Here is a 13,055-nt window from a genome sequence, read left to right on the forward strand (position 1 = left end):
TAGCCAGGGCATCAAAGGGTATGGGGATGACTGGAAGAACTGGATCAGCCCATGATTGAATGGCGGAGCAGACTCGATGGGCCGAATGGCCAATTTCTGCTCCTATATGGTCTAATGTCTCATGCTGTTAGTTTACCTGCCTCAGCTATTTCCTCTGATTGGTCTGGAGGTGGAACAAGTCCTTCTCTGCCCCTCAGTTTCCTATTAACTCTTTCCCCTCTCACCCTTTATGCCCTGTAGTTCCTGATTCTCCAATTCTGTGGGAAAGATGGAAGAAACCAGGGCACACAGGGAAAAGCAAGTAGTTGCATGCAAACCCACAGAGACAGTTTTTAGATTTCGAAATGCAACCCAATGAACCCATATGTCCGATTACCACAGCTCGAATACCATATTGATGACACCACGCCTATTGGCCAAGTAGTGATGAATCAGCATTTTGGAGGGAGACTACAAATCTGGCCGAATGATGCCACAACAATAACCGCTCTTTCAAAGTCAGCCAGACCAAGGGCTGAAGAAAACGGGAGGTCCATGAGCCAGTCCTCATTGGGGACTCGGCAGTGGAGGGGGCCAGCAGCCTTAACGTGCTCACTATTATCAGTCCTGGCTCCAGCACGTAAGTGCCATTACGAAGAAAGCACAGCAGCACCTCTACTTTTTTTTTTAGATGTTTGCAAAGAGTTGGTGTGTCACATAAAACTTAGGTAAACTTATATAGATGTGTGGTGGAGAATATACTGACTGGTTGCACCTTGGCGTGGTATAGAAAAACTAACGCTCTTGACCAGAAAACCCTGTAAGTAATAGTGGATATGGCCCAGTGGAACATGGGTGAAGCCCACCACATTACTGAGCACATCTATAGAAAGCAGCACCCATCATCAGGGACCCCCAGCATCCAGGCAATGCTACAACAAGTGTATGGGACATTGGAAAAAAGTTGAATTTCCCCATGGGGATGAATAAAGTATCTATCTATCTATCTATCTATTACTTAACTGCTGCCATCGAGAAGGTTGTGCAGGAGCCACAGGACTCACACCACCAGGATCAGGAACAGTTATAACCCCTCAACTAGCAAGCTCTTTAACCACAGGGGATAACTTCATTCAAATTCACTTGAGAAATCACTGAACTGTTCCCACAACCTATGGGCTCGCTTTCAAAGACTCTTCAACTCATGTCCTTGATGTGTTATTATTTATTTATTATTATTTCTTGTTTTTGTGGTTGTAGATGTTGTGCTTTGCACATTGGTTATTTGTCCATCCTGCTGGGTGCAGAGTCTTTCATTGATTCTGTTGTGTTTCTTGTACTTACTGTGATTGCCCGCAAGAAAAGGTATCTCAGGTTTGTATATCGTACTTTGAAATTTTTACCCTACATCTTAGGAATGTGGGAGGAAACTGGAGCATGTGGAGGATCGCAACGTGGGCATGGGAGAACGTACAAACTCCAGAGGGAACTGAATCCAGATCACTGGTGCCGTAATGGGATTACATTACTGTGCTGCCTCCTGGGTTACTGCACTTCCCCTGCTCCCACTGGGCAGAAGATATAAAAGTCTGAAAGCTTGTACCACCAGTCTCAAGGACAAGTATACACAAGGAACATATGGGGAAGTTACCAGGAAAATTGATGAAGGCAAGGAAGTGTATGTTGTCTACGTGAACTTTACTAAGGCATCTGGCAAGGCCCCGCATGGGAGGTTGGTCAAGAAGGTTCAGTTGCTCGGCATTCAAGATGAGGTACGAAACTGGAGTAGACATTGGCTTCGTGGGAGATGCCAGAGAGTGGTAGTAGATGGTTGCCTCTCTGACTGAAGGTCTGTGACTGGTAGAGCGCTACAGGGATTGGTGCTGTGTCCATTGTTTGTCATCTATAGCAACGATCTAGATGATAATGTGGTTAACTGGATCAGCAAATTTCCAAATGACACCAAGATTGGGGGTGTAGTGGACAATGAGGAAGGCTATCATTCCTCACAGAGAGATCTGGACCGGCTGGAAAAAAAGAGCTGAAAAATAGCAGATGGAATTTAATGCAGACAAGTGCAAAGTGCCGCACTTTGGTCTGACCAAACAAGGGCAGGTCTTACACAGAGAACGGTAGGGCATTGACTAGCGTGGAAGAACAAGGGGATCTGGATATATAGACCCATAATTCATTGAAAGTGGTGTCACAGGTAGATAAGGTCGTAAAGAAAGATTTTGGCACATTGGCCTTCAAAAAGTGATAGTAAACAAGAGATTATCTGCAGATGCTGGAAATCCGAGCAACACACACAAAATGCTGGAGGAACTCAGCAGGCTAGGCAGCATCTATGGAAAAGAGTAAACACGTTTCAGGCCAAGACCCTTCATTGGGACTGGAATAAAAGATGCAGTCAGACTAAGAAGGTGGGGGGAGGGGAGGAAGAAGTACCTGGTGGTAGGTGATAGGTAAAACTGGGAGGGGTGAAGTAAAGAGCTAGGAAGTTGATTGGTGAAAAAGATATAGGGCTGGAGAAGGGGAATCTGATAGGAGAGGGTAGAAGACCATGGAAGAAAGAAAAGGGGGCGGAGCACCAGAGGGAGGCGATGGACGGGCAAGGAGATAAGGTGAGAGGGAATAGGAGATGGGGACTGGTGAAGGAGGGAGGAAGGTGGACCATTACTGGAAATTCAAGGAATCGATGTTCATGCCATCAAGTTGGAAGCTACACAGATGAAATACAAGGTGTTGGTCCTCCAACCTGAGTGTGGCCTCATCGCGACAGTTAAGGCCTTGGATTGACATGTTGAAATGGGAATGGGAAGTGGAATTAAAATGCTTGCCCAGGTAGACCCATTGTTTCAGCTTGTTCCTGCCCCACTGAACTCATATCGGCATACCTCGACTCTGTTTTATCCCCCCGGTTCAGTCTGGAACTTTTCAAGGATTTCAAGTTCCCTCATCCCCATCATCTTAATCTTACTATGGATGTCCAGCCCCTATACACCTCCTCCACCACCAGGAAGGCCTCAGAACACTCCCTTTCTTTCTGGACATCAGACTCAACCAGTTTCTCCAGAACCACCACTCTCCTCCATCCGGTGGAACTTGTCCTCACTCTTAATAATTTCTCCTTTGGCTCCTCTCACTTCCTTCAAACAAAAGGCAGGGCTACACTGGTGGCCATCTCCCACTTTTCCTACACTACATGGTTGACTGCACTGGTGCTGCTTCCTGCACCTATGTGGAGCTTGTCGACTTCATCAACTTTGCCTTCAACGTCCACCCTGCCCTCAAATTTACTCGGTCCATTTCCGACACCTCCCTTCCCTTTATTTATCTCTGTCTCTATCCCTGGAGACAGCTTATCTACTGATGTCTATTATAAACCCACGGACTCTCACATATACCTGGACTTATAACTCTTCCCACTCTGTTTCTTGTAAAACACCATCCCCTTTGCTACTGCATCTGCTCTCAGGATGAGGCTTTTTCATTCTAGAATGAAGGAGATGGGCTTCCCTTTCTCCACCATCAATCTCATCTCTTCCAATTCATGGCCGTCTGCACTCAGCCCATCCTCTCGCCACCCTACAAGGATCCTCACCACCCCATCAGCCTCCGCCCCCAGCACATCATTCTCTGTCATTCCTGCCATCTCCAATGGGAAGCCACCACTAAGCACATCATTCCCTCCACCCACTTCCTGCACGGATCGCTCCCGACACGACTCCCTTGTCCAATCATCTCTCCCCACTGATCTCCCTCTTGGCACTTATCCTTGCAAGTGGAATAAGTGCTACACCTGCTCCTACACCTCCTCCCTCACTACCATTCAAGGCCCTAAACACACCTTCCAGGTGAGGCGACACTTCATCTGTGAGCCTTTTGGGGTCATATACTGTGTCAGCCCATGGTGTCCTCTACTGTCAAGATGAGGCCACACTCAGGTTGGAGGAACAACACCTTATATTCTGTCTGGGTAGCCTCCAACCTGATGGCATGAACATCACTTTCTCGAACTTCTGGCAATGATCCCTCTCCCCCTCCTTCACCATTCCCCTATCCCCTTTTCCCTCTCTCACCTCATCTCCTTGCCCGTCCATCGCCTCCCTCTGGTGCTCCTCCCCCTTTTCTTTCTTCCATGGCCTTCTGTCCTCTCCTATCAGACTCCCCCTTCTCCAGCCCTGTATCTCTCTCACCAATCAACTTCCCACTCTTCAGTTCACCCCTGCCCTCCCGGTTTCACCTATCACCTCGTGGTTTCTCCCTCCCCCCCCCCCCCCCCCCCCCCACCACCTTTCAACTCTGCTCATCTTTTTTTCTCCAGTCCTGATGAAGGGTTTCAGCCCAAAACATTGACTGTACACTTTTCCATCGATGCTGCCCAACCTGCTGAGTTCTTCCAGCATTTTCTGTGTGTAGCCTGGATTTCTAGCATCTGCAGATTTTCTCGTTTCTAATCCTAACCTGCGTATCTTTGGAATGTGGGGGGAAATCAGAGCACCTGGAAGAAAGCCATAGTCATGGGGAGAACATACAAACTTCCTGCAAGCAGAGATGGGGATCAAACCCCAATCAGTAATTACTGGCGGGGTAAAGCATGGCGGTACCATGTCATTAAACCGAAAGGTCAGAACTTTAGATAGCAGGATCAGTGAGGAGGGAGTCAGCAGCCTACGTTCCAGGGGGTTAATATAGCAGACATTTTAGCCCTGGGCCCAGCACATAAATTCTTTAACCAGAGGGTGTTCCACTCTCCAACCTAGCTCTCTCAACCTTTCCTCATAAGACATGTTCTCTAATCCAGGCAGCATCCTCTGCACCCCCTCTGAAGCTTCCTATAATGAGGTAACATGATGCTATTTGGATGTGTTGGAAGATAAGAACCTGAAGAGTAGTGAACTCAGCCCAGTACGTCATGGACACATCCTTCCTCAGCATCTACAGGAGGCACCACCTCCACAAGGCAACATCCAGACCATGTCATGTTCTCACAGCTACCACTGAGCAGGAGGTATAGAAGCCTGAAGTCTCACACCACCACGTTCAGCAATAGCTGCTTCTAGAAGAACCAAAATTGGTTCTTGAACCATTTTGCACAATCCTAACCACTACAGTTTAGCAACACAATGATCACTGATCTAAGATGGACTTGTTTTTTTTTGTTTTAATTGTGTTCTTTCAGCCAATGATGCAGCTGCAAGTAAGTTTTCACTGCACCCATGCATATGTGTACTTGTGCAGATGAGAAAGAAATTCCTTCGCAGCTTTGTTTTAAATATCTGGCTGCTTGCCTTGTAACACCTACCTACAGGAAAGAGGTCAATAAGTTTGAAAGAGAACAGAGAAAATTTATGAGGATGTTGCCAGGTCTGGAGGACTGAATAGGTTAGGACTGAATGCTTTAGAACATAGAAGATGGAGAGGAGACTTGATAGAGGAATACAAAATTATGAGGGGTATAGATAGGGTAAGTGCAAGCAGGTTTTTTCCCCTGAAGTTGGGCAGGACTAAGTGGGAAAGGTGAAAGGCTTAAGAGGAACATGAGGGGGAAACTGCTTCACTCAGAGGGTGGTGAGAGTGTGGTCCACACGAGCTCGATGTCAATGTTTAGGAGGTTTGGATATGTCATGGATAGGAGGGTATGGAGGGTTATGGCCCCAGCGCAGTTCGATGGGAGTAGGCAGTTTAAATTGTGAAGTGGGGGGGGGGGGGGCAATTACCCAAGTTCGAGGCTACCCAGACAGAATATAAGGTGTTGCTTCTCCAACCTGAGTGTGAGAAGATGAGATCATGGACTGACATGTTAGAATGGGAATGGGAAGTAGAATTGAAACGGGTGGCAGCCAGGAGATCCTGCCTTTTCAGGCAGACGGAGCATAGGTGCGATCTTCCAGTCAGACTTTCCCTTCTCGAAGATGAGCTGATAAACCCCATCTGCCTGAAGAGACAGGTTTTAAGGTGCAGTAACCCTGCTTTGCCCCTCTCCTGTCAGTGGAAACGTAAGCCACAGGTGAAAGCAAGAATCTGGACTTGGTTGTCAAGCTATATGAGATGCACACCATCTCAACTAGAGAACATTTAATAGGTAGTGTGAGCTTATCCCCTCATCCCCAGCTAAAACAATCACATAATGTTCTATGTTAAGGCCATGTTGGACGAGGGGGGGCGATGTCGTGAGGCAAGGTACTTTGGACGAGGGAGGGCGATGTCGTGAGGCACGGTACCTTGGAGGGTGAGGTCGTGAGGCACGGTACCTTGGACGAGGGAGGGTGAGGTCGCGAGGCACGGTACCTTGGAGGGTGAGGTCGTGAGGCACGGTACCTTGGAGGGTGAGGTCGTGAGGCACGGTACCTTGGACGAGGGAGGGTGAGGTCGCGAGGCACGGTACCTTGGACGAGGGAGGGCGAGGTCGCGAGGCACGGTACTTTGGCCAGGGAGGGCGAGGTCGCGAGGCACGGTACATTGGACGAGGGAGGGCGATGTCGTGAGGCACGGTACCTTGGACGAGGGAGGGCGAGGCCGCGAGGCACGGTACTTTGGCCAGGGAGGGCGAGGTCGCGAGGCACGGTACATTGGACGAGGGAGGGCGAGGTCGCGAGGCACGGTACTTTGGCCAGGGAGGGCGAGGTCGCGAGGCACGGTACATTGGACGAGGGAGGGCGATGTCGTGAGGCACGGTACCTTGGACGAGGGAGGGCGATGTCGTGAGGCACGGTACCTTGGACGAGGGAGGGTGAGGTCGCGAGGCACGGTACCTTGGACGAGGGAGGGCGAGGTCGCGAGGCACGGTACCTTGGACGAGGGAGGGCGAGGTCGCGAGGCACGGTACCTTGGACGAGGGAGGGCGAGGTCGCGAGGCACGGTACATTGGACGAGGGAGGGCGAGGTCGCGAGGCACGGTACTTTGGCCAGGGAGGGCGAGGTCGCGAGGCACGGTACATTGGACGAGGGAGGGCGATGTCGTGAGGCACGGTACCTTGGACGAGGGAGGGCGATGTCGTGAGGCACGGTACCTTGGACGAGGGAGGGTGAGGTCGCGAGGCACGGTACCTTGGACGAGGGAGGGCGAGGTTGCGAGGCACGGTACCTTGGACGAGGGAGGGCGAGGTCGCGAGGCACGGTACTTTGGACGAGGGAGGGCGAGGTTGCGAGGCACGGTACTTTGGACGAGGGAGGGCGAGGTCGCGAGGCACGGTACTTTGGCCAGGGAGGGCGAGGTCGCGAGGCACGGTACTTTGGCCAGGGAGGGCGAGGTCGCGAGGCACAGTACTTTGGCCAGGGAGGGCGAGGTCGCGAGGCACGGTACTTTGGACGAGGGAGGGCGAGGTTGCGAGGCACGGTACTTTGGACGAGGGAGGGCGAGGTCGCGAGGCACGGTACTTTGGCCAGGGAGGGCGAGGTCGCGAGGCACGGTACTTTGGCCAGGGAGGGCGAGGTCGCGAGGCACGGTACCTTGGACGAGGGAGGGCGAGGTCGCGAGGCACGGTACCTTGGACGAGGAAGGGCGAGGTCGCGAGGCACGGTACATTGGACGAGGGAGGGCGAGGTCGCGAGGCACGGTACCTTGGACGAGGAAGGGCGAGGTCGCGAGGCACGGTACATTGGACGAGGGAGGGCGAGGTCGCGAGGCACGGTACCTTGGACGAGGGAGGGCGAGGTCGCGAGGCACGGTACCTTGGACGAGGGAGGGCGAGGTCGCGAGGCACGGTACCTTGGACGAGGAAGGGCGAGGTCGCGAGGCACGGTACATTGGACGAGGGAGGGCGAAGTCGCGAGGCACGGTACATTGGACGAGGGAGGGCGAGGTCGCGAGGCACGGTACTTTGGCCAGGGAGGGCGAGGTCGCGAGGCACAGTACTTTGGCCAGGGAGGGCGAGGTCGCACGGCACGGTACTCAGGGACAGGACAGCAGCGGATAAGAGTGGAGACCTTGTTGTGCTTGATGATCAGTCGGAATCCTGCATCAAAAGTCTCTCCCTCAGCCACTGTCCACTCCACGGGCTGGGGCGGCTCCTCGTCAGGCTTCTCGAACGATGCGATTAGCTGGTCGGTGGTGTTGTACAATAACTTATCACCCAGACAGGGATTGATGATGATGACAGAGTGTTCACTGCAAAAACAGACAAAACACATACACTCGGTGAAGGCAGCATTCATATACTGCTGGCTCACATTCCCAATGTACGCTCAACACTATTGAGGGATAGTCTACATAGCTTGTCTCTAACCAATGCCGGAGTTTTTTGAGGAAGTTACCAGGAAAGTTGATGAAGGCAAGGCGGTGGATGTTGGATATGTGGATTTTAGCAAGGCCTTTGACAAGGTTTCACATGGGAGGCTGGTCAAGAAGGTTCAACTGCTCAGCATTTAGGAAGAGGAAGTAAACGGGATTAGACATTGGCTCTGTGGGAGAAACCAGAGAGTGGTAGTAGAGGGTTGCCTCTCTGACTGAAGGCCTGTGACTAGTGGTGTGCCACAGGAATTGGTGCTGTGTCCATTGTTTGTCATCTATAGCAACGGTCTGGATGATAATGTGGTTAACTGGATCAGCAAATTTCCAAAAGACACCAAGATTGGGGGGGTGCGTGGACAGCGAGGAACACTATCGCGGCTGGCAGAGGGATCTGGACCAGCTGGAAAAAAGGAAATGAAAATTAGCAGATGGAATTTAATGCAGACTAGTGCGAGGTATGGAGGGGTATGGTCCAGCTGTGGGCTGAAGGGACCAGATGAGCCAAAAGGCCTATTTCTGGCTGTAGTTCTTTACAAGCAACCTCTTCCAGTTCTATCCCCAACACTTCAGCCTTTCAGCAGATGTTTCTGTTGCCCAGTGCTCGTGAATTTTTTTTTGGGTTAGAGAATTCCATATATTGACAAATCCTATGTTCGGTTCCATACACCTTCCCTCCTCATCTGCCTGCAACAGAGGGCAGGGATAAATGAGTCACATTCAAAACGGCATTAAATAAGAGACCATAAGACATAGGAGCAGTATTAGGCTGTTTGGCTCATCGAGAATGCTCTGCCACTCCATCATGGCTGATCCAATTTTCCTCTCAGTTCCAATTTCCTGCCACCTCCCCGTGTTCCTTCATGTCCTGACCAGTCATGAATCTATCAACTTCTGCCTTAAATATACATAAAGACAGCCTCCACAGCTGACTGTGGCAAAGAATTCCACAGATTCACCACTCTCTGGCTAAAGAAATCCCTCATCACCTCTATTCTACAAGGACACCCCTCTATTCTGAGGCTGTATTGTCAGACCTTAGATTCTCCCACCATAGGAAACATCCTCTCCACATCCACTCTATCAAGGCCTTTCAACGTTCGATAGATTTCAATGAGGTCACCCCTGAAATCTAGTGAAAACAGGCCCAGTGACATCAGACGCTCTTCATATGACAAGATATTCAATCCTGGGAACAGTTTTGTGAACCTCCTTTGAACCCTCTCCAGTTTCAGCACATCCTTTCTAAGATAAGAGGCCCAAAACAGCTCACAATCCTGCAGGTGAGGCCTCACCGGTGCTCCTCATTACACCGGTGCTCCTCATTACACCCTTGCTCCTCATTACACCCTTGCTCCTCATTACACCCTTGCTTTTATAGTCAAGTCCTCTTGAAATGAATGCCAACATTGTATTTGCCTTCCTCACCACAGACTCAACATGAAGAAAATGGTCACTTCTTCTACCAAAGTACAAGACCATACACTTTCCAGCACTGTATCCCATCTCCCATTTCTTTGCCCATTCTCACAATCTGTCTAAGTCCTTCTGTAGCCTCTCTACTTCCTCAGAACTACCTGCCCCTCCACCTATCATCATATCGTCAACAAATTTTGCAATAAAGCCATCAATTCTATCATCCAAATCACTGACATATAACATGAAAGGAATCGGTCCCAACACAGATGCCAGTGGAACCCCACTAGTCACCAGCAGCCAGACAGAAAAGGCTCCCTTCATTCTCGCTCTTTGCCTCCTGCCTATCAGCCATTGCTTTATCTATGCTAGAATCTTTCCTGTAATACCATGGACTCAGAGGTTGTTAAGCAGCCTCATGTGTGGCACCTTGTCAAAGGCCTTCTGAAAATCCCAGAACACAACAACAACCGATTCCCCATTGTCTATCTTAGAAACATAGAAAACCTACAGCACAATACAGACCCTTCAGCCCACAAAGTTGTGCTGAACATGTCCTTACCGTAGAAATTACTAGGCTTACCTATAGGCTCGTAAGGCATGACCAGCCCTTGACAAAGCCATGCTGACTGTTCCTAATCATATTATACCTCTCCAAATGTTCATAAATCCTGCCTCTCAGGATCTTCTCAATCAACTTACCAACCACTGAAGTAAGACTCACTGGTCTATAATTTCCTGGGCTATCTCTACTCCCTTTCTTGAATAAGGGAACAACATCCGCAACCCTCCAATCCTCCGGAACCTATCACGTCCCCATTGATGATGCAAAGATCATTGCCAGAGGCTCAGCAATCTCCTCCCTTGCCTCCCATAGTAGCCTGGGGTACACTTCATCCGGTCCCAGTGACTTATCCAACTTGATGCTTTCCAAAAGCTCCAGCACATCCTCTTTCTTAATATCTACATGCTCAAGCTTTTCAGCCTGCTGCAAGTCATCACTACAATCAGCAAGGTCCTGTTCCATAGTAAATACTGAGGTAAAGTATTCATTAAGTACCACTGCTATTTCCTCTGGTTCCATACACACTTCCCCATTGTCACACTTGATAGGTCCTATTCTTTCATGTCTTATCCTCTTGCTCTTCACATACCTGTAGAATGCCTTAGGGTTTTCATTAATCCTGCTTGCCAAGGCCTTCTAATGGCCCCTTCTGACTTTCCTAATTTCCTTCTTAAGCTCCTTCCTGTTAGCCTTATAATCTTCTAGATCCCTAACATTACCTAGCTCTCTGAACCTCTTGTAAGCTTTTCTTTTCTTCTTGACTAGATTTATTACAGCCTTTGTACACCACAGTTCCTGTACCCTACCATAACTTCCCTATCTCATTGGAATGTATCTATACAGAACTCCACACAAATATCCCTTGAACATTTGCTACATTTCTTCCGTTCTTTTCCCTGAGAACATCTGTTTCCAATTTAAGCTTCCAATTTCCTGCCTGACAGCCTCATAATTCCCCTTACACCAATTAAACGCTTTTCTAACATGTCTGTTCCTATCTCTCTCAAATGCTATGTATGGTAAAGGAGATAGAATTGTGATAGCTATCTCCAAAATGCTCTCCCACTGAAAGATTTGACACCTGACCAGGTTCATTTCCCAATACCAGATCAAGTACAGTCTCTCCTCTTGTAGGCTTATCTACGTATTGTGTCAGGAAACCTTCCAGAACACACCTAACAAACTCCACCCCATCTAAACCCCTTGCTCTAGGGAGATGCCAATCGATATTTAGGAAATTAATATCTCCAATCATGACAACTAGAAACATAGAAAACCTACAGCACAATACAGGCCCTTCGGCCCACAAAGTTGTGCTGAAAATGTCTCTACCTTAGAAATGACTAGACTTACCCATAGCCCTCTATATTTAAGCTCCACGTACCTATCTAAAAAGCTCTTAAAAGACCCTATCGTATCCGCCTCCACCACCGTTGCCGACAGCCTGTTCCACGCACTCACCACTCACCACCTGACATCTCCTCTGTACCTACTCCCCAGCACCTTAAACCTGTGTCCTCTTGTGGCAACATTTCAACCCTGGGAAAAAGCCTCTGACTATCCAAATGATCAATGCCACATAATAACACGATTAATGTAATAACTTTGTTACTATTATACCTTTCCAGGATCTGCTTCCCTATCTGCTCCTCAATATCCCTGTTACTATTAGGCAGCCTATAAAAAACACCCAGTAAAGTTATTGACCCCTTCCTGTTCCTAACCTCCACCAACAGAGACTCTGTAGACAATCCCCCCATGGCGTCCACCTTTTCTGCAGCCGTGACACTATCTCTGATCAACAGTGCCACACCCCCACCTCTTTTGCTTCCCTCCCTGTCCTTTCTGAAACATCTAAAACCCAGCACTTGAAGTAACCATTCCTGTCCCTGAGCCATCCAAGTCACTGTAATGGCCACCATATCATAGCTCCAAGTACTGATCCACGCTCTAAGCTCATCCACTTTGTTCACAACACTCCTTGCATTAAAATAGACACATCTCAAACCGTCTGTCTGAGCGTGTCCCTTCTCTATCTCCTGCCTATCCTCCCTCACACGCTGTCTCCCAGCTTTCTCTATTTGTGAGCCAATCGCCTCCTCGCCAGTCTCTTCAGTTCGGTTCCCACCCCTGAACAACTCTAGCTTAAACTCTCCCCAGTAGCCTTAGCAAACTCCCCCCAGTAGGATATTGGTCCCCCTAGGATTCAAGTGCAACCCGTCCTTTTTGTACAGGTCCAGAAATCTGAATCCCTGCCCCCTGCTCCAATCCCTCAGCTCACTGTCACGTGGCACAAGCAGTTATCCCGAGATTATTGCCTTTGCAGTCCTGCTTCTCAACTGCCTTCCTAACTCCCTGTATTCTGTTTTCAGGACCTCCTCCCTTTTCCTACCTATGTCATTGGTACCAATATGTACCACGACCTCTGGCTGTTCTCCCTCCCATCGCAGGATATCTTGGACACATTCAGAAACATCCTGGACTTGGGAGGCAAACAACCATCTGAGTTTATTTCCTGCGTCCACAGAATTGCCTGTCTGACCCCCTAACTATAGAGTCCCCTATCACTACTGCCTTCGTTAAGAACAATGCTGGGCCTTTGAAGAATGAATTGGGTGAAATTGTTATGGGAAACAGAGAAATGGCAGAAGAATTTAATGAGTACTTTAGATCTGTTTTCACTAGGAAGACACAAGCAATCTCCCAGATGTATGGATGGGCCAAGGACATAGGGTAACAGAAGAAATGAAACAGATTGACATTAGGAAGGAAACGGTGATGAGAAGACTGATGGGATTGAAGGCTGACAAATCCCCAGGTCCAGATGGTCTGCATCCTAGGGTACTAAAGGAGGTGGCCCTG

At 49.3% G+C, this 13,055-nt stretch overlaps 1 protein-coding gene across 1 annotated transcript in view; it reads right to left on the reverse strand.

Moving 5' to 3' along the window:
* The window catches only part of bop1 (BOP1 ribosomal biogenesis factor), a 238,685-nt gene that overhangs the window by 18,125 nt on the left and 207,505 nt on the right, over window positions 1-13,055 (reverse strand). The window contains exon 12 of the mRNA XM_073055147.1: window positions 7,912-8,092. Within this exon, the coding sequence (XP_072911248.1) occupies window positions 7,912-8,092 (181 nt within the window). The remainder of the gene's footprint in view (window positions 1-7,911; window positions 8,093-13,055) is intronic.

Source organism: Hemitrygon akajei, chromosome 8, assembly GCF_048418815.1.
Source record: "Hemitrygon akajei chromosome 8, sHemAka1.3, whole genome shotgun sequence".
In the NCBI taxonomy this organism is placed as follows: Eukaryota; Metazoa; Chordata; class Chondrichthyes; order Myliobatiformes; family Dasyatidae; genus Hemitrygon; species Hemitrygon akajei.